Source organism: Carcharodon carcharias, chromosome 14, assembly GCF_017639515.1.
Source record: "Carcharodon carcharias isolate sCarCar2 chromosome 14, sCarCar2.pri, whole genome shotgun sequence".
Classification (NCBI taxonomy): domain Eukaryota; kingdom Metazoa; phylum Chordata; class Chondrichthyes; order Lamniformes; family Lamnidae; genus Carcharodon; species Carcharodon carcharias.
Window position 1 is genome coordinate 39,313,977 of NC_054480.1, and position 25,797 is coordinate 39,339,773.

General features: G+C 39.9%; 1 protein-coding gene across 1 annotated transcript in view; it reads left to right on the plus strand.

The window, feature by feature from the left end:
- The first annotated feature begins 5,399 nt into the window (after positions 1-5,399).
- The window catches only part of LOC121287519 (DEP domain-containing mTOR-interacting protein-like), a 75,931-nt gene continuing 55,533 nt past the window's right edge, over positions 5,400-25,797 (plus strand). The window contains exons 1-3 of the mRNA XM_041205453.1: positions 5,400-5,485; positions 13,786-13,964; positions 23,612-23,735. Coding sequence (XP_041061387.1) covers positions 5,400-5,485; positions 13,786-13,964; positions 23,612-23,735 — 389 coding nt within the window. The remainder of the gene's footprint in view (positions 5,486-13,785; positions 13,965-23,611; positions 23,736-25,797) is intronic.

Here is a 25,797-nt window from a genome sequence, read left to right on the forward strand (position 1 = left end):
CGCCGAACGGAGCCAGGGTTGGTAAAATCACGGTGCGACCTCGATCGTGGTCAACTGCCCGAACGCCCCCACCGAGCCCGCCCAACAAGGGTAAAATTCTGCCCCATGAACTTATTGTCACTTTCCAAATCCATGCCCACCTTTCCTACAATTCTATGTTTGAGTTCCTGCAATCAGGTTTCCAGCCCGGCTACAATACTGAAACAGCCCATGTTAAAAATCACATGGCACTCTTTGATAAACGAGCCCTTCTCATTCTTCTTGACCTTTTTCTAATTTTCAACACAGTTGACCATGCCATCCTCCTGTATGTATCTCTTGTCCAGGTATGTAGAACTTACATTGTTTGGTTCCATTCTTTAACTGTCTAATAATAGTCAGAGAATCATCTATAATGGCTTCTCTTCACACACTTGCTCTGTTACCTCAGGAGTTCCCCAAGGATCCTTCTTGACACCTTTCTGTTGATCATCGACATGCTTCCCCCTCGGCAATGCATTCTGAAAACACAATATCAGCTTTCACATATATGATGACAATTGGCTTTATCTCACCACCATCTGCTTGGACCCCCTCAACTATCTCTCAGTTGTCCCACTCCTTGTCTGACATCCAACATTGGTTGAGCAGAAATTTCCTTCAACTAAATATTGGGAAGACAAGTAATTTTCTTTGGTCCCTGCCACAAACTCTGTTTTTTGTCCACTGTTTCCATCCCTGTAAACTGTCTCAAGCTGAGTAACACAGTTTGTAACCTAGGTATTGTGATTGACCTAGACTTGAGTGTCCAACCACATATCTGCACCACCACCAAGACTGCTTCCACCTCTGTAACATCATTAGATTCCAACCTTCCCTCAGTTCAGAAACCCTCAACCATATCTTTGTTATCTCTAGAGTTGACACCTATTTCTATTATTATTTTCTTAAATTTATTTCCATCCATTGTTTTATCTCCACCTTTTAGCCTATTTCGATCCCTTCCCCCCGCCCCACCCCCACTAGGGCTATCACTTGCTCATCCTGCTTTCTATCCTTAATGTCACCATTAGCATATCCTTTAGCTCATATCACTACTGTCAACACCCCTTTGTCCTTTTGTTTATGACATCTTTGGCAATCTTTCCTTTGCCTCCATCTATCACTGGCCCTCTATCCAGCTCCACTGTCCCACCCCCCTTAAACAGCTTATATTTCACCACATTTCTTATTCCTCTTTAGTTCTGATGAAGAGTCATACGGACTTGAAACGTTAACTCTGTCTTCCTTTCCACAGATGCTTTCAGACCTGCTGAGTTTTTCCAGCAATTTTTGTTTTTGTTTACTCAATTACTCTCCTGGCCAGCCTCCCATCTTCCAACTTACGTAAACTTGTGCTCATCCAAACTCTGCTGCCTGTATCTTAACTCACTCCAAATTCTATTCACCCACAACCCCTGTGCTTGTTTACCTTCACTGGCTCTCTGTCTGACGGTACCCTCATTTTAAAATTCACATCCTTGTTTTCAAATTCCTCCATGTCCTCACTGCTCCATATATTCTGGCCTCTTCTGCATCCTGATTTTAATCGTTCCACTACCTTGGTCTTAGCTCTTGAATTCCTCCCTAAGCTTCTGTCTCTCTCTCCACCTTTCTCCCCGCTTTTAAGGTTCTCCTGAAAACCTACCTCTGGGGTCATCTTTCTTGATGTAACCTTCTATGACTCGGTGTTAAAAATGTTTTATTGATATCACTCTTGTTACGCACCTTGGGAGGTTTTATGACATTAAATGCACTATAAATGTAAGTTGTTGCTATCGTAATGTCGATCAAGTGATTACTACCCTCACACTTCCATTCTAACTACAAGTGTGACCTTGAGACTCCTGGCACTTGCCTTTTTAATTGACTTTAATAATTGCAGACCTTAAATGTACCTTCTACTTTATTTGTGATAAAGAGTTCTGGTAATTTGAGATAATGGGCTGAATTTTTCCGTTGGTGAGAAGAGGGTGGGGCCTGCTTGCCGATGCAAAAATGCCTCTATTTAAATTTTCAGGAAGGCGGGGGCACAGCACGATCAGCCATTGACAGGATAATTAAAACAATTAAAGGACCTGCCCATCCAGCCTTAAGGTTGGTGGGCTGGCCAGGAGCTCCGGTCGGCTTCTGAAAAAAACATGAAACCTCATCCACCGGCGGGATGAAGTTTCATGTCGGTTTTAAAAAAGTTTATTCAAGTTTTTGTGAAATTTATTAACATGTCCCATCTCGTGTGACATTATCACATGAGGGAGACATGTTAATGATTTTTTTATTTTTCTATTTTTAAAGTTTGAAAAACCTTCAGCGATCCCCCTGAGGCTGCATTTAGCACTCTCACATTTGGGGAATCCCCCCCGCCGCCAGCACAGGAATTTCCCAGCAGACGTCACACTGGGTGGGCCCTAATTGGCTCGCCCACTTAAAATGGCGGTGGGGCCCGCTTCTCCGGCAGGTTCGTCTCCCCGCCCGCTGGAGATTGGGTCGGGCCTGCCCACCAGACAGGCAAAAGATTCAGCCCAATGTGTCTGTGTTGGCGGTTGGTGAAGTGAGAGAGGGAAAATAGGTTGATGCTTGTGGTGAAGATCCTTTATTATATTTTGCTGCTGGAAAACATTTGTGTCCTTGTCGTCTGCCTGCTTTACTTTTCTTCAGATGGCTGGGCCCCGCTAGCTTCTCCTGTTTTCATTTCAGACTTGATTTACCCCCACCACCTCAACCATTCATGTGTACTTTTATCTCTCATGTATTTAAGTTCAATTATTATTATTCCCATCATTTTATAAAAATGTTATCTTAACCATATTATCATAAATACCTCCATAGCCATAAAGTGCATTATAGATCATTTAACCCATATGTCCTCTCGCGAGTTTTTAATCTCATCCCCACCTCCTCTTTGTATTGATCTATTTAAACATCGCTCAATTTTTATTTTTCCTGATTTGATTAACTGGGCACTTCTCTGCACATATGCCTACTGAGTTTTTCAGACATTTAGAGTTTTTTTTTTTGCTTTTTACTTCCTGAATTATGGCTGCCTGGTCATATGTTAAGGTAAATTATGGAAATTTCTGAACATCTATTTTTCAGTACAGTTTCGTTAAAAATTCATTTGAAGTAGTATTGAATGCCCATTTTGTTAGAATACAGGGGAAGAGATGCAAAGGCAACAGGAGAGAGTATCAAAGAAGCACAGGAAGAGAGAGAAAGTAAGACTATCACAGGGGACGATGCTGAAATTTGGAAGGAAACACCATTTTATATTATTTTCTACTTGTTTACTAAAATTTCTGAAAATTGTAATTTCAGCTCCAGGGAGAGAATGCACAAAACTGCAGATAAGGTGGAATAATACCTAAGGGCAGAGTAAAAGAGTGACCTTCCTATTAAATGTATGGGAATCATTAGGGGAGATAGGGTAATGAGATGCTGCAGTGGGTAACATACTTTACAGGCCTTTGAGCTCTGGGATGTGGGTTCAAATGCAGCACAGCCTGGTGGAATGGACATCTATGCTGGCAATGTCTTATCTGTGGAATGAGTTGGAGCAGTCCCAATCCAGTTTCTGAAGGGCATGAGTATACAGTGCAAAGCTGTCCTGAAATTTGGTACGACTTATTATTCAAAGGGATCTAAGGATGACTAGTGTGAGAAAATGGAGAAGTGCTGCAGTGGGACAATATGAATGGCCTCCTGAGATTGGGGTTAGGGCATGTTGTTGGTGCAGAGTAGAGAGTGAGCTTTATGCTGCATCTGGCTGTCCCATATCTGACTGGAAAGTGCCGGATGTTACTGGATGCCTGAAATGGAAAATATTCTTGCTCCTAGCACTGACATTCCTCACCGAGAAAAACACTTCAAAATAAAAGGTTGAGGTACAATTCCATCTGTCAATGAGATTGAGGGTGAAGGTAAATGGACTTTGTCAGCTATTTGGAGTGCCTTGTCTATGATGGCTTGTAGGGCTACACATGGATCAATACAGAAGATAAGGAAATGTGCCAGTCTACAGTTCTTTATCTGTAAATTTCTGGATTTTTATGGGATGTATGCCTCCACACTCTGCTGCTTAACGATCATGCCATGAAGGATAAATAAGTTCCAAAACTTCTCGACCCTGCCAGTGGTGGATTTGTATATCTCTTGTGCCAGTATATTCAGCCAATGTAAAAACTGTTATGGCACAGCCTATGGTAAATGCTGAATTGTTCAAATCCCAGAGGAAAACTTGAGACAACTGCCACAACTACTTCTGTAATTTTTATGTTTCGAGATCCGGGCTTTGAATTCAGTAGTAATAAGAGCGCCGAGCCTTTTAGGTTATTTTTTACAAAATTAGGTTAAACAGGGGAAATTATTTTTAAGCAGTCTACAAATTACTACGTTAATAACTCAAACCCTCTAATTAATCTAACTTCCAGTTACACTTTCGTTAAGGCAGCAGTAAGACCCAGTAAAGAAACATGATACCCTGAACAATTCAAATCCAAGTGAGTTTCCTTAACTTCAGTTCTTTGTAAACAGCAGCTTGATGCGTAGATTCTGAAGATGTTTCACACCTGTTAGATCTTAGAATTCCTGCCTTACACACAGTCTTCTCTCCTTTATACATATTTTCCCCTTGGAATGCAAATTCCCATTGTTTCACTATGTCTTTGGACTTTACCTCCCTGATCATAAAAAAATCATAGTACCAAAAATAAATGCACTGTTTCTTAACTTCTGCTGGTTAGACCTGGTATTTCATCCCTCCTTTGAAAACAATCTAGCCTGGTTTATTTTAAAATGCAAATGTTATTTTACACCTTACATTCTAAATTTGCCCCATGTTTACCTATTTAACATTTCAAACCCACCTTCTAACACATCAAAGCCTTCAATTGCTTTTAATCCAATTAAATCTCACACACACCGACACGTACAGGTACAGATGCTATTATACAATAAATTCCAATAACATTATAAAATCTTCCTGGCAAAACATATGCACTTTCCACGTAAATCTGAGAGTTGGTTTAACATGTACTGATTTATATGCACCGAAAGGCTTTGCCTGTTTTACAGCATTTGCTACGGTTTGCTGCTAATCTCGCCCTTTACTGATAACAGATCAGATTACAGTATGTATTCAATTAGCGGCAATCTGTTCAACTCCCAGGATACAAAACAGACCGAGAGAGGGCAGAATCCGAGAAAGGTAAAGTTGAATGGGGGACACTGGAAGTTATCATGATTGAGCAACCCGTTCAGCAGCCTGTGACATTGACCGCAGGAAGCCGGGATTCCGGGGCTCTTGGTTCTGACCATAGCCAGCAGGTGCAGACAGCACAGAGGTTAGGCAGGCGGCCAAACCTGAACGAGATTTTTATTCAAAAATGGAAAGTCTTCAGAACAGCGTGAAAAAGAAAGCAACTGAAAGGCATTACAAGGCTGAAGTACTAATTACAGGCGAGCAATTAAGGTATGGAGACAGCATGATGTCTATACAGGAGATCGCGGCGTTTGTATTACTGCACGACTATTATGTGTGGAAAACCCCAGTGTATTTAAACAAAAGTGTGGAAAATGCGTATCCATCAAGTAAAATTTGCAAATATTTACGAATCTGACAATGGTTGGCTTTTTGACTCATATGAAGCGTTCCGTCCTGTTCATCCCGGATAAAAATGTTTCCCACAAAAAAAGTGACACATTCCGCGTTGTTTGAAAACGCCTTTTAAGTTTCTGCCAAAGATAGCATGCTGCTTAATTATTTCTGTAACTAGATGCACAGAAATACGGGTACATAAAAGGCTGCTTAGCAGGGAAAGTAGTACACGCTCTGCTCGAGATAAGACTTCATCTATTGTACGTTACTGTCAATAATCACAACTGGTCTTCCAATTATATCCCGCTAAAACGATTCTTGACGAATTTCTGTTACTTGGGTTGGTTGAGGTAAAAGGTGAGTCAATTTTGTAGCTTGAAAATGTTGGCATAATTATTTAGAACGGTATAGTTTTAATGGGTACATGGGAAAAGTAGGAGAAGCCGCCAAAAGGCTAAATCCAGGTATCTAACATAACAGTGATCCTTGTGCCTTACAAAGAATAGAGTGCCCTATGCTGATACTATTCAGAAACATCATTATATTACAACGGACTAGAAGATCTCTCATGTGGATAGCACTGTTTAATCTTGCGTGTTTTGATGACACTTAATTGAGTGGAGATGCTGCAGCCCTTGTCATCATCCTGTCATGTCCCACTAGCTAGATTGACCTCCTGAGATAATGCTCATGGTAAGTCAGGAGCCTCCCAAAGATGTCTTCTTGGCCCCCTCCTATTTCTCATCTACGTGCTGCCCATCTCCACCTCAGCACCACTTCTCTCAACCCCTCCACAGTCTCTAATTTGTGACTAAGATAAAAGCAAAATACTGTGGATGCTGGAAATCTGAAACAAAAACAGAAAATGCTGGAAAAACTCAGCAGGCCTGACAGCATCTGTGGAGAAAGAAACAGTTAATATTTCAAGTCCATATGACCCTTCTTCAGAGCTGAAGAGAAGTGGAAATGTGATGAAATTTATACTGTTTAATTGAGTGGAGCCGGATAGAAGGCCAGTGATAAGTGGGGATAAAGAAAGGATTGACAAAGATGTCATGAACTAAAGGACAAAGGGAGTGGTTAGTGCTAAAAAAAAAGGTGCTGATAGTGGTGTAAAGGTAAGAAAGCAGAATGTTGTAATAGCAGAACAAGGGTGGCATTGTGTGAAGGAACACCATGGAATAAGTGACAGATGGCCGTTTTGGGGATCTGATGGGGGAGGGGCAGTACCGGGGAAAAAAAGGATAGAAAATGGGATAGAAGGGGGATAAAAAAAGAGGATACAACAATGGGATGAATGAATACAAATGAAAATAAAAATAAGTGGATCAAAAGTAAAAATGAATGTAGAAAAAAAGGGATAAAAAACGGGGGTGAGGATGGAGGAGAGAGTTCATGGTCTAAAATTGTTGAACTCAATGTTAAGTCTGGAAGGCTGTAAAATGATTAGTCGGAAGATGAGGTGCTCTTCCTCCAGTTTGTGTTGGGCTTCACTGGAACATTGCAGCAGGCCAAGGATGGACATGTGGCCATGAGAGCAGGATAGCCTGTTAAAATGGCAAGTGACCGGGAGGTCTGGATCATGCTTGTGGACAGACTGGAAGTGTTCTGCAAAGCAGTCACCCAGTCTGTGTATGGTCTCCCCAATGGTGGTTTCCTCTACATCGATCAACTTGGCCCTTGCTGCAGCTCATCTGCTGAAACACTCACCCATTCCTCTGTTATTTCTAAACTTGACTATTCCAAAGCTCTCCTGGTGAGCGTCCTATTTCCCACACTTCATAAACTCAAGCTTGTACAAAACTCTACTACCTGTGTCCAAGACCTTTTCAACCATTGCCCATGTGCTTGCTGACCTACATTTTATAATTCCCAGCTTTTTCAAATCCATCAATGACCTCACCCTTCTCTAATTCTGTTACCTCCTCCAGCCCTACCATCTTCTAAGGTCTCTGCACTTCTCCCATTCTGGCCTCTTGTGCATCCCTGATTTTAATCATTCTACCACTGGTGTGCCTTCAGTTGCCTAGGCCTTAAGCTCAGGAATTCCCTCTCTATACCTCCCTACCTCTCCTCCTTTAAGATGGCTCTTAAAACCTACCACTTTTACCAAGCTTTTAGTCATCTGTCTTAATATCTCTATAAGTGTTAAATTTCATTTGATAATGCTCCTGTGAAAAGTCTTTTGACATTTTACTATATTAAAGGTGCTAAAAAATACAAGTTGTTGTTCTTAATACACTGTTTTATAAAAATAGGAGCATCATGCTGCTACCATGGTACAGCTGTATATAACCATTGGAACATAGCCTAATTGCTGCATTGGGCATGTCTTGGGATAACTTAAAGGCTAACTGTTTCTCTAGCAGGAGATACTGACTGACTTTTTTTAAAAAAAGATTGTTTTGCATCTATAACAAAGTGTCTGAAATATGCTGGACTTGCATATGTGTATGGTCATTTTGCAAAGTCCTAGTGCCAGATGAAGCCTTGCTGGCTGTGGAAATGGGTGGCAAATTGGGTTATAATGTTGTAGCTCTTATTCAGCAGAGTCTGCATGGATTTACAAAAGGGAAATCATGCTTGATAAATCTACTGGAATTTTTTGAGGATGTAACTAGTAGAGTTGATGAGGGGGAGCCAGTGAGTGTGAGACCACACCTGGAATATTGTGTGTAGTTTTGGTCTCCTTATCTGAGGAAGGATGTTCTTGCTATTGAGGGAATGCAGCGAAGATTTACCAGACTGATTCCTGGGATGACGGGACTGACATATGAGGATAGATTGAGTCGGTTAGGATTATATTCACTGGAGTTCAGAAGAATGAGGGGGGATCTCATAGAAACCTATAAAATTCTAACAGGACTATACAGGGTAGATGCAGGAAGGATGTACCCAATGGTGGGGAGGTCTAGAACCAGGGGTCACAGTCTGAGGATACGGAGTAGTCCATTTAGGACTGTGATGAGGAGAAATTTCTTTACCCAGAGAGTGTTGAGCCTGTGGAATTCATTACCACAGAAAGTAGTAGAGGCCAAAATGTTGTATGTTTTCAAGAAGGAGTTAGATATAGCCCTTGGGGTGAAAGGGATCAAAGGACATGGGGAGAAAGTGGGAGCAGGCTATTGAGTTGGATGATCAGCCATGATCATGATGAATGGCAGAGTAGGCTTGAAGGGCTGAATGGCCTACTCCTGCTCCTAGTTTCTATGTTTCTACAACTGATGCTTGTTGCTAGAAGACATCACACTGATAACAAAGCTTTTCAAACTTAATCCCATAATTTTTGGAAGAACTCAAATTGTTTCTAATAGTGTCAACATCCAGCTGCTGAAGATAGCTGGCCAGGAGGAGAAGCTGGCATTATGACATTGGTGTTCTATAGTGCCATTGTACTGGCTTGTTTGCTATTTATTGATGCAGCAGTTTTTTTTAAAATGTGGTGTTGTATCAATATACAAGAACAAACAAATCCGTAAAACGATCCAAAGATTAAACTAATGTAGGAAGCCAAAGGATAAATTTTGATAATTGCTTTTTATTTAGTATTTACAAAAGGGAATGGTAAGAATAATGCAGGACTTATAATCAATAATTATGGGGCCTTAGCAACTTTTGATAGTTGTAGACATTTTACAAATAGGTTGTAACTAGGAATATTTAAGGTGAATATGATACCAGGCTAGGAATGTATAAGAATGTGAAATAATTCAGTGAAGAAAGAGCATTCAATTCATAAGTTTACTTTGTCTAGAATCCATATATAACTATTCCATCTTGGATTTCTCTTCCACATCATCTACTTACCCTCTAACCAAGGAACACTCATTTCTGGCAAAGATCATTCCACAGGGAACACACCTAGAAAAGGTGAAGCACAATCATGAGCTTTAAGTCAGCTAGAATTTTATTTTATTTGTCCTTGGTATGTGGATGATGCCAGTAAAGCTCATCCCCAGTTACATTGAGAAGGGGGTAATGGGTCCTATTGAACTGTGCAGTTAAACAAAAACATTATGGACTACCATGGTTTATGTTGTTATTAACCAAACACTGTGCAGATGAAAGCATCAGGTTCCAATCTGTCTTTTAGCCAGTGAAAATAATAACCATGTGGATGAGTTGACACATTTGCATTTTCCATGATATTGAAGTGAAAAGAATGACGTTGCTTTGGTAAAGTTCATAGAAGGCTCTATTTATTCATAAGATGATACAATGACAAGATCAGTGATACCATAGAAATTTCAACTCTAAAAGAGATCATTTAGTTCAATCTATTTGTGAAAATACTACGTCCTCATTTGAGCTATCTATTTTAATTGTATTTTCTTAATTTCTTCCCTTGTAACTTTTAATATTTTTCTTCTTTGTGTTTATTTAGACCCCTTTAAACTTGCAGGTTGATTTAGCTTCAATATCTACTAGTGTTAATGCATTCTGTACACTAATAAACCTTTTGTGTGGGAAAAAAATATCCTTCATGCCCATCCATGTTTCTAGTATAATCCTCAATTTGTTGCTGATTCACCGATCTGTGGAAATAATCTTTTACCAATTACCCTCTCAATATTTTTCAAAATTTTGAACACTTTTCAGATTCCCATTGATCCTCACTGTATACAACTTTATTTTTTAAACCTTTCCTGATAACTATACCCAGTATAAATAAATCAATCTGGAATATAAAGCTAGTCTCAGTAAAAGCAACCATGAAACCATTGTCAATTGTCGTAAAAACCCATCTGGTTCACTAATTCCTTTAGGGAAGGAAATTTGCTGTCTTTATTTGGTCTGGCCGACATGTGACTCCAAATCAACAGCAATGTGGTTGACTCTTAACTGCCCTCTGAAAAGGCCTAGCAAGCCAATCAGTTTAAGGGGAAGTAGGGATGGGCAACAAATGCTGGCTTTGTCAATGACACCCACATCCCATGAAAGAATAAAGAAAATATTTCTGGCAATAACCCATTTAAATCTAGGAATGTGGAACTAAACAGTACTCCAAATTGTGTACTAATCAAAGTCTTGTTGAAATTACTCACCTCCTGCTTCTGTAACACACTTATACATAAAATTTACAAGCTCTTTTCCATTTCTATGTTATTCTAGTTTTAAAGATCTTTCAGTTGTTCCACTACATTGAGAATTCTGCCATTTACAATATGTTTCCATTCTTTGTTTTTTTTTCCTAAGCTATTACTTTGCAGTCATCTACGTTGAACTGACAGTTTGCCATTCTCTGTAGTTTGGTACTGTCAGCAAATTTGATATCCTCAATATCTGTGTCCAGTATCAGTTCAGCATACTGTATTTTTCCTCCTCCACCATTGTATTTGTGAATTTGAGACCAAATATCGTCCTAAGGTGAAGCAGGGGTTAGAGGACTAAGGTCTGCAGATGCAACTCTGTACTTTTTTTAAAGTTATACATTCTATCATTTTGAATACCTTAGTATGATCATTTATAATTATATAGTAAAATCTGGGAGGCAGAGAAGTAGTGTTGGTTGCAACATGCAAGTTCTTCTGTAGTGCATGTTGAGGAGGTGAGAAACATTAATTTCAGGTGCTACAGCACCACCATTGACAGGAGGTTATAATTACAGCTTATTACATTATTAATGTAGAGATAGGAATTTATATTGAGGAGGGGGATGTTGACAGCAGGAAGTAAGGTTTTGTTGGTACAGGTGTGCTCAGATAAAGGATTTTCAATTTATAAAATAGATAACGAACGAGAAGTTCCGACACACATTCTTCAGTCAGATCACAGTCACATCTCACCAATCCAAGTATCATCTTTTTGTTGCTTACTCCCTTCTTTCTTTTAGCTACTCCTTTGTGCATGCTGACACTTTACTTTTAATACTTTCTTTTAATACTTTTAATTAATCTCCTTGATAAATTTCTCGAATGGCACTTCATCAAATGCCCCCTGGAAGTTTAAGCATATTACGGCCATTTCATTTATTTATCTGCTCGGTAATTTTCCTGAAAAGAATGTTTTATGTTAGACAGGCATGATCTGTGCTTTATAAACCCATGTAACTGTCCATTATGAACCTACACCTTTCGAAGTATTCACCCATATTTCCCTTATTATGATCACTGGCAGATTCCCTACTTACCAGTTCGAGGTTAACTGGTCCATGATTATGTGGCTTATTTATTTCTCCTTATTTTAATAGGAGAACATTTGCCTCAGTACTCAGTCCTTTTGGTTCTGTGCTTATTTCCAAATAACTTGAGGTAATAATTGTTAGTGCTCCGACTATATTTAGTAACTAATCTTCAGTATTTTGGAATAGACTATCCAGGCTGTTTGACGTATCAACTTTAAAGTCCATTGACCCTTTTAATGTCACTTTGTTAATATTTCGATTTACCATTTATTCCTGTCTCCTCCTTTATTGCTGCCATCCTTCCTTTACTCTCTTTGTAAAGACAGAAATAAAATGCAAGTTTAATAATTCTGCTGTTCTTTCAACCTGTACAATCAGGGTGCCTTCTTTCCTTCAGTGGTCTTACCTATTCTTTGACAAATTTCTTGCCTTTGTCCTTAATATAAACATCTATTCTTTTATCACACTCTCTATTTAATCTTTCCTATTTCCCTATTTGTTTCTTTCTCATCTTTTGAGATTGATCCCTGTTTACTTCTTTACTTTTAGCCTTTCTTTTACTGGAGGCCACCTTTTAAAACTTCATAGTTGTCCTAATCTTCTTCATTCAGGAAACTCTGGCTGTTACTGCAACTTCCTTATACTTGGTTAGAATGTTTTTGGGCTGTACCTATTTTCTGGGCTGCCCTTTTATCTGCCAGCTTTTCTGCCCAATTAAAATGGGCTAAGTTCAAATAGAATTAATAGGGGGTAGGATATTTCAAATCCAGATGAAGTATACATTGTGCAGGATATTACCAGTTTGCAATGGTTATACCTCGATTCCTGTTTCATTACTGTTGTGTAAAATAACATTACATTCTCTATACTAGGACAAGCCTGTTTATACAAGGCTGTTCTGATCAGTTTCCTGAAGAGCCTGTATAGACTTTTCTATCTATCATTCCCTACATTGTTGGCAATAGACACGGAAAATGCTGGAAATGCAAGATTTGTGGAGAGAAAGGGAAGGTTAAATTTTTTTCCGCACCTTTCATCAGAACTTTGTCACCCATTGGTTAGTTAGTTAAGTTTCTAGTGTTCCACAGTGAGCAGAGGTCCAGATTAAAGGGATTACTTTGTTTTACCAATGCACTTGAAACCTGTATCAGGTTCGCAGATTATAATTATGCGAAATAAACGTGTGGTGATAAATGCATTGGCAGAAACTTCAGGCAAGGAGTTATGTGCTAGGCTGCTTCTTCACTTTCATGTAAATTCATTCAAGCTTGCTGGGTTTCCTTTTTCTTCATTTTTTTCCTTTCACTTCTTAATTCCTTCTTTTTCCTTCACTCTTGGCAGATAGATTGCAAAGCCTTTTGAGTCTTTTCTGAAGCCGCACGAATTCTGTCCTCTATTCTGCCACTGCTCTTTAATTGCCTACTTTAAATTTTCCTGACGTGCAATTTTCTTCCCCTGCTTGCTTGTTCCTCGGACATAGCCAAATCCACGCTTGGAGCTATGCACAATTATGATAAGTGGGCCACAAATATTGTGTGCAATCAGCACACGTCACTTTTGGTGAACTTTGCACCTTCAAACTGCACTGTTTTGGAAAATCTATCCTATTAACTTTTCCAAGCCATTACCCCGTTAGTCTTCACTGTTTAAATAAAGCTTTTCAAAAATTGACAATGTAACGAAATATTGAACTGATAGATTTACATTGGCTATTTTAGAGTTGCAGGATTCTTTTGGTTGTTTGGAGGCCAATTCTGAGATCTGTCACAAATTTGAAATTATATTTTTTTCTCTGACTTGCTCTTCAATAACTCAATCCAAGCAGTTTATCTGATTTCTTTTTGATGAAACTCCACAGCAGTTACTCTAATTATTTTTGATAACTTTGGCCTACTACATGTAGGAGGACCATGACTGGTTTGAGTTTGAATTTAAAATTGTTGAACAGAATTTGACTGGCATTTGCAAATGGAGCTTTTGAAAATTAGTTGTTTAACAAAGAAATATTTTGTTGATGAAAATTGTAATATAGCTTTGTTTTATTTATCAGGCTCCGACTGCATGATGGAAAATTAATCAAAGACCGTCGCTATAATCTGCGAACCTACCCAAACTGCTTTGTTGCTAAAGAGCTAATTGATTGGTTGATAGACCATAAAGAGGCACCTGACAGGGAGACAGCCATAAAACTAATGCAAAAGTTAATGGATCATAACATCATTCATCATGGTATGTTACTGTCACAGTCCATTTACACCATATGTCTTTAATTCCATAATGAAAAAGGACTAAATCCCTTCTCAGCTGTATCATTAAGACTGATAAATCTAATGGAGAGTGAATTTGGGTTGAATGTCATTGATCAAGTCAGCTCCCACCCAGCATGCTTCCTAATCCTAATCAGTGGAATCAGTGGAAGGAATAATGGAAAACTTTGGATCAAGTGGCCAAGGATTTCAAGTAAATAAATCTAAGTATAATGATGCAACATAATTAATAGAGTAATAAAAAACAGAATTAATAGAGTAATGAAAAACTGAATATTGATCTTGTGTTGCTCTGTGTATGTGTCATTCATATAAAATGCTAGGAAATATGAACATAGTAAGATAGTAACAGTCTTATCAGGAGAAGCTTTTTATGTATTGCTAATAACCTGAACCCATTTCTTAACAAGAACTATTTAGCTTTTTCTGGAAATCCATTAAGGTTTTTTGTTTCACCATCTGTGCCAGTAATCTGTTTCATATACTTAACACCCTTTTCGAAAATTGGTCCTCCTATATTTCATTTTGTCTTTTGTTGTCCTTAATTTATAAATATGACCCTTTTATCCTAAATTCTGTACATTGCAGTACTACACTTCATTGGCTGTAAAGGACATTGGGACTCCTGATGTCATGAAAGGTTATATAACTGCAATTCTTTCTTTTTCTTCCACTTCAGTCCATATGAGGAAAATTGAAACCACAGGATTACTGCTGAAGACCTGACAGTCATCTCATAAATATTTTTTTAAAAATTCATTTACGGGATGTGGGTGTTGTGGTTAGGCCAACTTTTATTGCCCACCCCTAATTGCCTTTGACAAGGTGGTGGTGAGCTGCCTTCTTGAGCCGCTGCAGTCCCTGTGGTATAAGTACACCCACAGTGCTGTTAGGAAGGGAGTTCCAGGATTTTGACCCAGCGACAGTGAAGGAACAACAATTTATTTCCAAGTCAGGATGCTGAGTGGCTTGGAGGGCAACTGCCAGGTGGCGGTATTCCCATGTACCTACTGCCCGTGTCCTTCCAGATGGTAGAAGTCGTGGGTTTGGAAGGTGCTGCCTAAGGAGCCTTGGTGAGTTTCTGCAGTGCATTTTGTAGATGGTACACAGTGCTACCACTGATCGTTGGTAGTGGAGGGGGTGAATGCTTATGGAAGGTGTGCCAATCAAATGGACAGCTTTCTCCTGGATGATGCCAAGCTTCTTGAGTGTTGTTGGCGCTGCACTCATCCAGGCAAGTATCTCTCCCAATATTAGTATTAGCCTTCCATTGATCTTTTGATGGCCTTTAGCACACCTTAATGCATAACTTCTCTTATTGCCCTGTAAGTCTGCCCAAGGTGATTGAATACTACTTCTGTCATAGCTAGTCCTTCTATAATGACACAGTTTGTATTTTGTTCTTCAGCTCTCAAGACTTAAAATACTACTGTGGCTGACGAGTGAATAATGAATATGCATTTTCATCTGTATTAATTATTAACAATTTTAAAAATAGAATTAGAATGACTTGCTAAATAATGAAGAACATTTTAGTTTAGTTGCAAACCTATAGCAATTTCACTAACTAATTATACTAAAAAATATAAATTTATTCAAACTATTTGAAGTAAGTGCAATAAAGATGAAAATATCATAAGATCTTTCAAAAAATAAATTATTACGAAGAATTATAATTGATATAATATCCTCTTGTTTCTCTATACAATTTTTCCTGTCTTGAAGATGTATTTCCCTGATGGCCGTGGTCTATGTCTCCTTGCCTGAGTGGTCACATCTGAGCCTAGGCAATAATTTTACCAACATATTTAAGCCTGGTTTTCTAGCATGGATCACTAGATAGTGATTAAAAATAGAAACCCTTTTCTAAACTGTAAATGCTGACACAATTTTAGGCCTCATCTTTCCCTGTCCGACTCTCCAACCTCACAGCATATACCGGGTACTGACTGTACTGTCTGCTAAGAATACCTCAGTACCCATAACAACTAGTTCACTGACTCACTGGGACATCAGAGGAGCATCATCTTTCATGGTCTCGTCGGGACTTGGAAAAATTTATTAATTTTGCTTCCAATCTCCACCCCTCCATCATTTTCACGTGGTCCATCTCTGACACTTCCCTTCCCTTCCTTGACCTCTCTGTCTCAATCTCTGGTGATAGACTGTCCACCAATATCCATTACAAACCCACCGACTCCCACAGCTATCTCGACTACAGCTCCTCACACCCTGCTTCCTGTAAGGACTCCATCCCATTCTCTCAGTTCCTTCGCCTCCGTCGCATCTGTTCCGATGATGCTACCTTCAAAAACAGTTCCTCTGACATGTCCTCCTTCTTCCTTAACCGAGGTTTTCCACCCACGGTCGTTGACAGGGCCCTCAACCGTGTCCGGCCCATCTCCCGCGCATCCGCCCTCACGCCTTCTCCTCCCTCCCAGAAACATGATAGGGTCCCCCTTGTCCTCACTTATCACCCCACCAGCCTCCGCATTCAAAGGATCATCCTCCGCCATTTCCGCCAACTCCAGCATGATGCCACCACCAAACACATCTTCCCTTCACCCCCCCTTATCGGCATTCCGTAGGGATCGCTCCCTCTGGGACACCCTGGTCCACTCCTCCATCACCCCCTACTCCTCAACCCCCTCCTATGGCACCACCCCATGCCCACGCAAAAGATGCAACACCTGCCCCTTCACTTCCTCTCTCCTCACCGTCCAAGGACCCAAACACTCCTTTCAAGTGAAGCAGCATTTCACTTGCATTTCCCCCAACTTAGTCTACTGCATTCGTTGCTCCCAATGTGGTTTCCTCTACATTGGGCGACCGCTTTGCAGAACACCTGCGGTCTGTCCGCAAGAATGACCCAAACCTCCCTGTCGCTTGCCATTTTAACACTCCACCCTGCTCTCTTGCCCACCTGTCTGTCCTTGGCTTGCTGCATTGTTCCAGTGAAGCCCAGCGCAAACTGGAGGAACAACACCTCATCTTCCGACTAGGCACTTTACAGCCTTCCGGACTGAATATTGAATTCAACAACTTTAGGTCGTGAGCTCCCTCCCCCATCCCCACCCCCTTTCTGTTTCCCCCTTCCTTTTTTTTCCAAAAATTATAAAGATTTTCCTTTTCCCACCTATTTCCATTATTTAAGAAAAAAATTAAAAAAAAAAACTCCCACTAGAGCTATACCTTGAGTGCCCTACCATCCATTCTTAATTAGCACATTCGTTTAGATAATATCACCAACCTTAACTTTAACACCTATGTGTTCTATTGTACTATTGTCATTGACATCTTTTGATGATCTGCTTCTATCACTGCTTGTTTGTCCCTACAACCACACCCCCCCACCCCCCCACCCCCCCACCTCCCCCTCTCTCTATCTCTCCGCCCCCCACACACACACCTTAAACCAGCTTATATTTCAACTCTTTCTTGGACTCGAACTCAACTTCTGTCGAAGGGTCATGAGGACTCGAAACGTCAACTCTTTTCTTCTCCGCCGATGCTGCCAGACCTGCTGAGTTTTTCCAGGTAATTCTGTTTTTGTTTTGGATTTCCAGCATCCGCAGTTTTTTTGTTTTTATCTTTTCCAATAGTTCAGTTTAAACTGTAATCACTGGGATAGTGTCAAGTCACCTAAAAGTAGCCCCCTTAGAAAAGCAACAAGAAGGAATTATTTCAATATGTTAATCATTTTGTTATAGTATTCCATGTGTAAGTTCAAGACTGCTTAAAGGAACTAAATTTCCTTGTACTGGTAATGCTAAAGCTCTCTTGAGTCTATCTCTGCTAATACTAATTCAGCTTCCTCACGTGCTTGGTCCTCGTTGCTCTTTCAAACTGCCACCTATGTTGATTGATTAATTAGGATGTAATATTTGAACAAGATCAATGGAAGAGGGCCCAATTAAAGCACATTGCTTTATATGTTAATCTGATTTTTAAGAGGTCAGTGGTGAGGCATGAACCTTACATTTATGCAGAGAATTTATTGCAGTCCTCATTCTTTAATTTAGTTATAGACTTGATTGTGTGACTACACTTTGTAAATGTATTTGAAGTGTAGAATGTCCATCAGAGGATTGCACCCGAGGATTAGGATCCTGGGAGTGACTCTTGCAGTGTTTGTTATATACAGTCATAAATTGTTTATTTTTGTGAGTTCAGTTTTTTCATGTGAACATTTTCTGAACCGTTTTTAACCATCTAATTTCTAGCTCGACTACACCCAAATAATAGAACAGCGAAATGTACAGCGCACTCACATAAACAAGTATCGGAAGTGTTTCTGTTGCTATGTGTATTGGCTTGGAGTTTCTGCTAGGTTGAGGGTTTTTTCCGCACAATTCCCCTGAGATTCACCAAACCAGTGCAAAAGATCATGAAATTTCAAGTTCAGATTTTGCCCCATACAAATTGAGTTTCTGTTAGGTTTCTTTTGTTGTGTTAGAAGGTATTTCTGTCCACAAAAGTGGCCATATTCTCAGGATGAATTCATCCCTTTGTATCTTGAGGTGCATTTGTCTGTCCAGTGCCCCAACTGCAGCATGGCATCTGGAAGGCTGCTGACACTCAGTGAAGGAGACTGCAGGTGGTCTTGCAGAATGCTTGAGCAGCACTGGGCCTTGAGGTTCTGGCTTCAAGCTACACCACTTTGATATATGGACAACAGCACTGGTGGAATGGCAGTTGTGGGTGTACAAATGGTGTCATCCTATGAGAGGTTGCGTACCACATAATCACTGCCACTTCTTGGTGTCTCAGCAATCCAAGTAATGTGTTGGAGCAGAGATTGCTGGAGAGACCCAAGCCCCTGGTATCTGCAGCCATGATGGCAGCAGTCCGAGTCTGCATGGCACCAAGCATAGATCTCATGACCCCAATCTAAGCTTCCAATGCAGCATTGAGATGTTGAATGGCTTCAGTCTGTGCTGCAGTGGAAGCTGTGACATTGGTCACCACATGCTGCATCAGAGCTGGGTCTGCCTTTTCTAACATGGAGTTAGCAACCACTTCCATGCAGGAAAGGGCAGACTCCAAGCTCTATGTGAAGTCAGAACCAAGTCCGAACTGGACTCCTACCATCTACATTGACAACAAGGTTGCTGGCGGGCCTGGGTTAGGTATCAGGTGTGCATGCCGCTCAGCCTTTTCCTGTATGCTGCCCCAATCAAAGCCATCATCTGAGTCCTCTGCAGCAGACTCACCTGCAGCCTTGCACTCCGGGGAGTTGGCACACATGCTATCCTTTTTCCTTGGCCTTGCTGCAGCCCTCTCATGCCCAGTGACTCACCACATGCAGATCCTGCCTCTATACCACCCGTTAAGTGAGTAACAAAATATTGGAGCTGGTGGCTGCAAGTTTCAGATCAAGTGACAGTGCTTCATCCTCAGTGGTGTGCTCTTCTCCTTGCCCTTTATCATCATGCACCACTAGCTGGCCAGGCAGCAAGTCTCGGGCATCAGAAAGCATAAATGTATAAGGCGGGTGGTGGGTGGAAAGCATGTGATACATGGTTAAACCATCTGCAGCTTGTACTTTATAACAGATTGCAGGATGAGGGTAAAGTGGGACCTGGGAGGGTGAATAAGGCAGAAACACAGCATCATCCTGGATGACTTCAGCAACACCAGTTGTAACAGTAGGAAAAATAATATGGAGTACTGTCTCCTCCAGCGGGGTGAGGATATGCAGCTGTGCCTGTCTTCAATCAGTTCTTTGTTGCTGCTTCCTGTTATGCAAAAAGGCAGGGAAGTGCATGCATGTGTTGGAATGTGCTTTGAGGATGTGTCTGTCATAGATGTTAGTATGTGAAAGCTGCAAGATATGGGTGTGGAACTTGTAACAATGGTAAGTGGGTGAAGTGAAGCATTTGCATGTTAGGCATGAATCCTGTTTGCCAGAGGTTGTTAGTGGATCAGTGATGGGAATGTAGCTTATTGAGCAGTGTAAGGTTGGTGGTCCAGTTGTTAGGATATTGTTGACGTTTGAAGATGAATTCATTGCTCTTAATCACTCGTGAGGCCATTGAACTTTTTCTGGCACTGCAGCCAGGTCTTCAGGACCAAACTTCTGGCATTTGTCTCCATGGTTAACTGCTCCCATTCCCTTTGAAGTGCTTGTCTGGAGGGCTCCTGGTCCCCTGCAGAAAGACAGACACTGTCTCTTGCTTTCCGTGTCCTGCACTAAGATCTCCTGTCTTGCATCGAGAACCTGGGGCTTCTTTCTTTCCTACTGCACCATTTCTCATGTATTTTCCTATTCACAAAGCCTCTGCCATCCGCTTCCAGCACTTGCTGCTGCCCAGATGCACCTCCCTTTAATAGTTGTAGGCTGGTTTTATGTACAGGCGAGCTTTAGTTAGTGCTAGCCTCACATGAACCTGGGTCCCCTGCAGAGTGTGCAGCCAGTCAACAGCACATTTGGTGCTGGACTGCATTTTGCAATAGTGGAGATTAATAATAATAAGGCAGCATGAAGTTTGCATGCCAGCTGCATGACTTTGATCAGGGCCAGGGTAATTGTGCTTTGTGAATTTGGATTCCTATTGCCCACCAATAGGCCTTATCTCATTTTTAGCCCAATGTCTGCTGGAGGGGAGAAAATTTATGTGGAAGGAAGGAGGGAAAACACAACCTTTTGTATATACAAAAAAAGCAACCTACTGTCAATAGTTACATGCAAACTTGAATTCCCTAGAGCACTGCACATTGACTGGCTGGTTAATGGTTCATTGTATTGCACAAACTGTAGTATAATTCTACACTTGCTCATAACAAACTTATTCAGCCATTAACATCATGAAATCTGTGAACCTGTCTTGACATCTTGCTGACTCTTGTATTGCGATTATTTTGACAAAAATGACCAATACTGCACAGTCAGATTGTGCACACATTTTGTACTTTCCCAGATTTACAGCAAACAGCTTTGTTTGAAATTAAATTCTCTTGTGCTCTTTATTTCTCTGTTCAGTGTGTCTGTGATATTTGCTTGTATGAAGATTCTAATAATAACTTGTGCTGGAATCAGCAGTACTGTAATTACATAAAATGTCTGAATATTGGCATATATCTTGTTAAAAACTTTAATAGTTTAAAGACTTAAAGCACCATGTACGATTATTGAACAAGATTTCAATACTCTTCACTAGTAGGTGTGCTTACTTTTTGCAGCATGGTAATTATCAAGGTTGCAATTGAACCTGACCTTACACAAAGGTTAATGGAGCAAATATGACGCATGTATTAGAGGTTCCTCTCCATTGCTCACAAGAAATGTAAGAATATTGGGGTAGGTTTGACAATTTGGTGCCCCCAAATATATATTTGCACAACAGGCATACACATTGAGAATTTAAAAGTGGAGGCCATGATGCCTGATTCAAGTCCTTTATGATTTCTGTCTATTGAAATTAATGGATGGAAAATTGTGTGAGCTGAGAATCAGCTACTCTGGCCTCTGTAGCCAAATTCCATATTATACGATCCATTTACATGAAGCTTTGTATTGGGGAATTCAACTGTGAAAGTTACACTGTAATTTAGATTGAATAAAACTCAATGCAAATTATTATTTAGAACTATTTTTAACTTCAGTCTAATGGTTTCCTAGACTTCATTATGCAGTCTTTCACAAACACTGGCAAGGACTGGTTGGGCTGAATGGCCTGTTTCTGTCCCATATACCCTATGTAATCACTGCAAACTGTAAGCTTTTAATTATAATAAGCTTTCAGTAAAGAGAAAGAAATCTTTAATATTTTGTCTACTGAGCAACAAAGTTACTGCCATGAATGATAGTGCTAATAAATGAAAAATGTGACTGGAGACCTCAGTAAGTATTGATTTAAAATATGTACTGGCTTACGTCTTCCACAACATTTATATATAATGCTAATAACATAGGTTACGATATCTTTTTGTTAATCATTTCATCCTTTGAAGTGGGAGTATTGCATGCTAATAGAATCATAAAATCATATGGTGATAGAAAAAAGTAATCCTAGTATTTTGTCTACATATACAGCTTCAGTGCTTTCTCTCAAGTTAAGTATTAACCTTGTGTGCATTCAATTATCCAAATGTAAAAGGGTGAGATCATTTGTTGAATAACCTGAGCTAAACTGCAGCACCATTAAACCCCAAGGGATAAAGGTGTTTCCTTAATTAGGAAAACATATCTTAGCCGGGGTAACTACACAATGCAGCCAAGACCATAATGTGTCCAGTCTTAAGTACATGGCTATTTTAAGAACTTTATTATACTCCATGTTTCATTCTATCTTTTTCTCTGAAGGACTGTCTAGGATTAGCCTTTAACTACAAGAACTTCCATATAATGTTCGCTGCTGTCATAAAGAAGGTGACTTAGGTACAGGGCAATTCTACTTGCTGTAGGATTCATGTGGTGCTTCATAGGCAAGATCATGGCTATGGTGGCATTGTAGCTGAACTTGACCCCCTCGACATGTGTATACTTTTCCAACAATAATCCCTGAATAATGCTCAGGAGATCAACTACTGATTAACCTTTGCCTTTCTCTCTCCAGCTTAGACCAATTGTATAAGTATTCCAGTCACCCTTGAGACCAGCTAAATCCTCAGAGACAGGGATTAAACCTAGAACCCATTTTGGTCTGTAAATTTCTGTATCCGGTTACATGCTGCATTTATCCACTAAGCCATTACTGCAAATTTCCTCTACCCTTGTACACTTACAGGAATTCTTAGAGGCTAGTTTAGGGTTATCCAACACAGGAGCACTCATGACCTCCTCCATGGTTCCGTAATATTTATGATGTGAAAAGTTTCAAAGAAACAATCCTGACCAAATGTTTGATTAAGACTAAGTTTAAGAAATGACCAAATGGTATCAATGGGATTGAAACAGCAATAGTTAAAATCTAGTTTGCAAATGAAGTTTGAAAGAGAATCTTTCCATTTTGGAAATTGGTTTGAAAGGCCTATTTATTTCAGAATAAACCAGTTTTCTTATAAAGTGGATGATGTTTGAATGATGATACGACACCAGATCCTCTTCCACAATGAATCACCTGCATGCAGATATTTGAACTTCCTTATTAGGCCCAGCCAGTCCATGCCGCATTGATGCTACAGTTGAGCTCCCTCCCATCCTTCCTCATACAGTTATCAGCACAATCGTCTATTCCTTCCCCCCTCATACCCTTATCTGGCCGCCTCTTAAATGTATCTATACTACTCACCTCAACAACTTGCTGTGGTAGGGAGTTCCACGTTTTCACTTCTGTATGATTACTTCTGCAGTCACTTTCCTTGATCTCAAGTGAAAATTTGCTTTTTAAAAAAAAACTTCTGGAGCTTCATTCCATATGGAAATGATGGAAGTGGAATCAATTCTTGGATGTTTGATATATTAAAGTTCTGTCTATTTGAGAGCTCGAGTTTCCATGTGTTTCCTCTACAATTTTGACTGCTATATAAATGCAAAACTTTCCTTCTGATCAATGCATTATTATAATGTCAAAATGAATCTTGCCTCATTGGAAGATTATTAATTGCATTGGAATGGCACTGTTATAAAATTAAATTAATCACTAGAAAACATTTTTTTCATTTTAGTTTGTGATGGACATTCAGAGTTTAAGGACGCAAAACTGCTGTACAGATTCCGAAAAGATGATGGAACATTCCCATTAAATAAGGAAGTGAAGGTGTTTATGAGGGGCCAAAGTTTATATGAAAAGTGAGTTGCTTACAAAGCCCTTACATATCTGTCTCTGCAATCTGTCTATCTCATTTTGATATCCTTCAGTGTCAGGTCAATGAGCTTTACAATTACAGTAGTTATTTTGCATGGTAGTGGCTGAATGTCAACCCTAACTAGATGAGACAAACTGATTCCAGTTAGATTGGTCCAGTCTAGTGCCTTCTTTAGCTTCCTAATTTGGGAGAATGTTCATTTTTCAAATTCAGATATTGCAATTCATGAAAAAATATCAACCTTACTTGAAAATATTACAAAGTAACTTTGCCTCTTGATACTTAATAAATAAAAATGTTATAACAAATTTTCTTCTAAGCATCCTCATGTATGTGCTCAATGCCCATGAAGAATTTTATATTTAGTAATAATTGAAGAGAAAATTTCAAATGCTGGAGATCTGAAATTAAAACTGAAATGTTAGAAGTACACGGAAGTCCATTACCACTTGTAAAAAAGACAGATTGAAATTTCCTCAGAACCCTATCACCATTAAAAGATGAAAGCAAGTGTTCCCTTAATGGTGTCAGCCTTGACTCAGTGATAGCACTCTAACTTCTTAATCAGAAGATAATGGGTTCATGTTGCACCTCAAAATGTAGTATGAATTGAGTGCTGCACTGTCAGAGGTGCTGGCTTATTTATGAGATGTTGAACTAAGGCTTCATCTGCCTCCTCGTTGCATGTAAAAGATCCCGTGGCACTATTCAATGAAGAACAGGGGAATTATCCAGGTGTCTTGCCAATATTTATTCCTCAACCAATATTGCTAAAACACATCATCTGATTATTATCTCATTGCTGTTTTCTCAGACCATGCTGGATGTAACTTGGCTGTTGCATTTTCCTACATCAAATCAGTAACTACACTTGAAAGTTACCTCATTAGCTGTAAAATGCTTTGTGACATCCAGAGTTTGTGAAAGATACTCTATAGCTGCAAGTTCTTTCTTAATTTTGGGAAAGGAAAGGTATCCAAAGCCAGAGCTCCATGGATGACTAAAGATACAGCAATTAAAATGAGACACGGAAATGAGGCTTATGACCATTGCAAAGCTAATAATGCAGTAGCAATCAAGCTGAATATAGAAAGTGCAGGGGAGATCTAAGCAAAGGGATTGAGAGGGACATCGAGAAAGTATGAGTAGGTTAAATGGCTAACGTAAAAGGAAACACAAAAGACCTTTATAAGCACATAAATAGGAAAAGGGTAGACAAAGGAAGGGTGAGGCCAATTAAGGACCAAAAAGGAGATGATCTTGTGGAGGTAGAGTACATGGCTGAGGTACTAAATGAGTACTTTGCATCCAACTTCACTAAAGAAGAGAATGCCACCAGTGTAGCTGTGAAAGAGGAAGCAGTAGCAATATTAGATATTATAAAAATAGATAGAGGAGATACTTAAAAGGTTGGCAGTCCTCCAGGTAGAAAAGGTATGAATAGTCTGAATAGGAAACATCCTCGGTTATTGAGGGAAGTAAGGGTGGAAATTACAGATGCTCTGACTGCAATGTTACAATTAATCTTCCTTGGATATTGGAGTGGTGCCACAGGATTAGAGGATTGTAACTGTTGCACACCTGATTAAAAAAAGGATAAAACCTGGAACTACTGCCTGGTGTTGTGGGTGGGGAAACTTTCTTAAAGCAGAATTTTATGGCCCCTTTGCACTGGAGGCAAAGCCGTTAAATGTGGTGAGCCATTCAAAAGTCCATTGCCTTTGGTGGGATCGTAAAATCCTGCCAGCGTAAAATTCCACCCTTTATTCTTTGTGTGCTGCTGCCAAGCTTGCTCATCCCTAATTGCCCTTGAACTGAGTGGCTTGCTAGGCCATTACGGGCAACAGTTGAGTCAGCCACTTTGCTGTGGGCCTTGAGTCACATATAGGCCAGACTGGGTAAGGATGGCAGATTTCCTTCCCTAAAGGGCACCCGTGAACCAGATGGGTTTTTACAACAATCGATGTTATGGCCACTATGACTGAGGCTAGCTTTGTATTCCAGAGTTATTAATTGAATTTAAATTTCACCAGCTAGTATGGTGG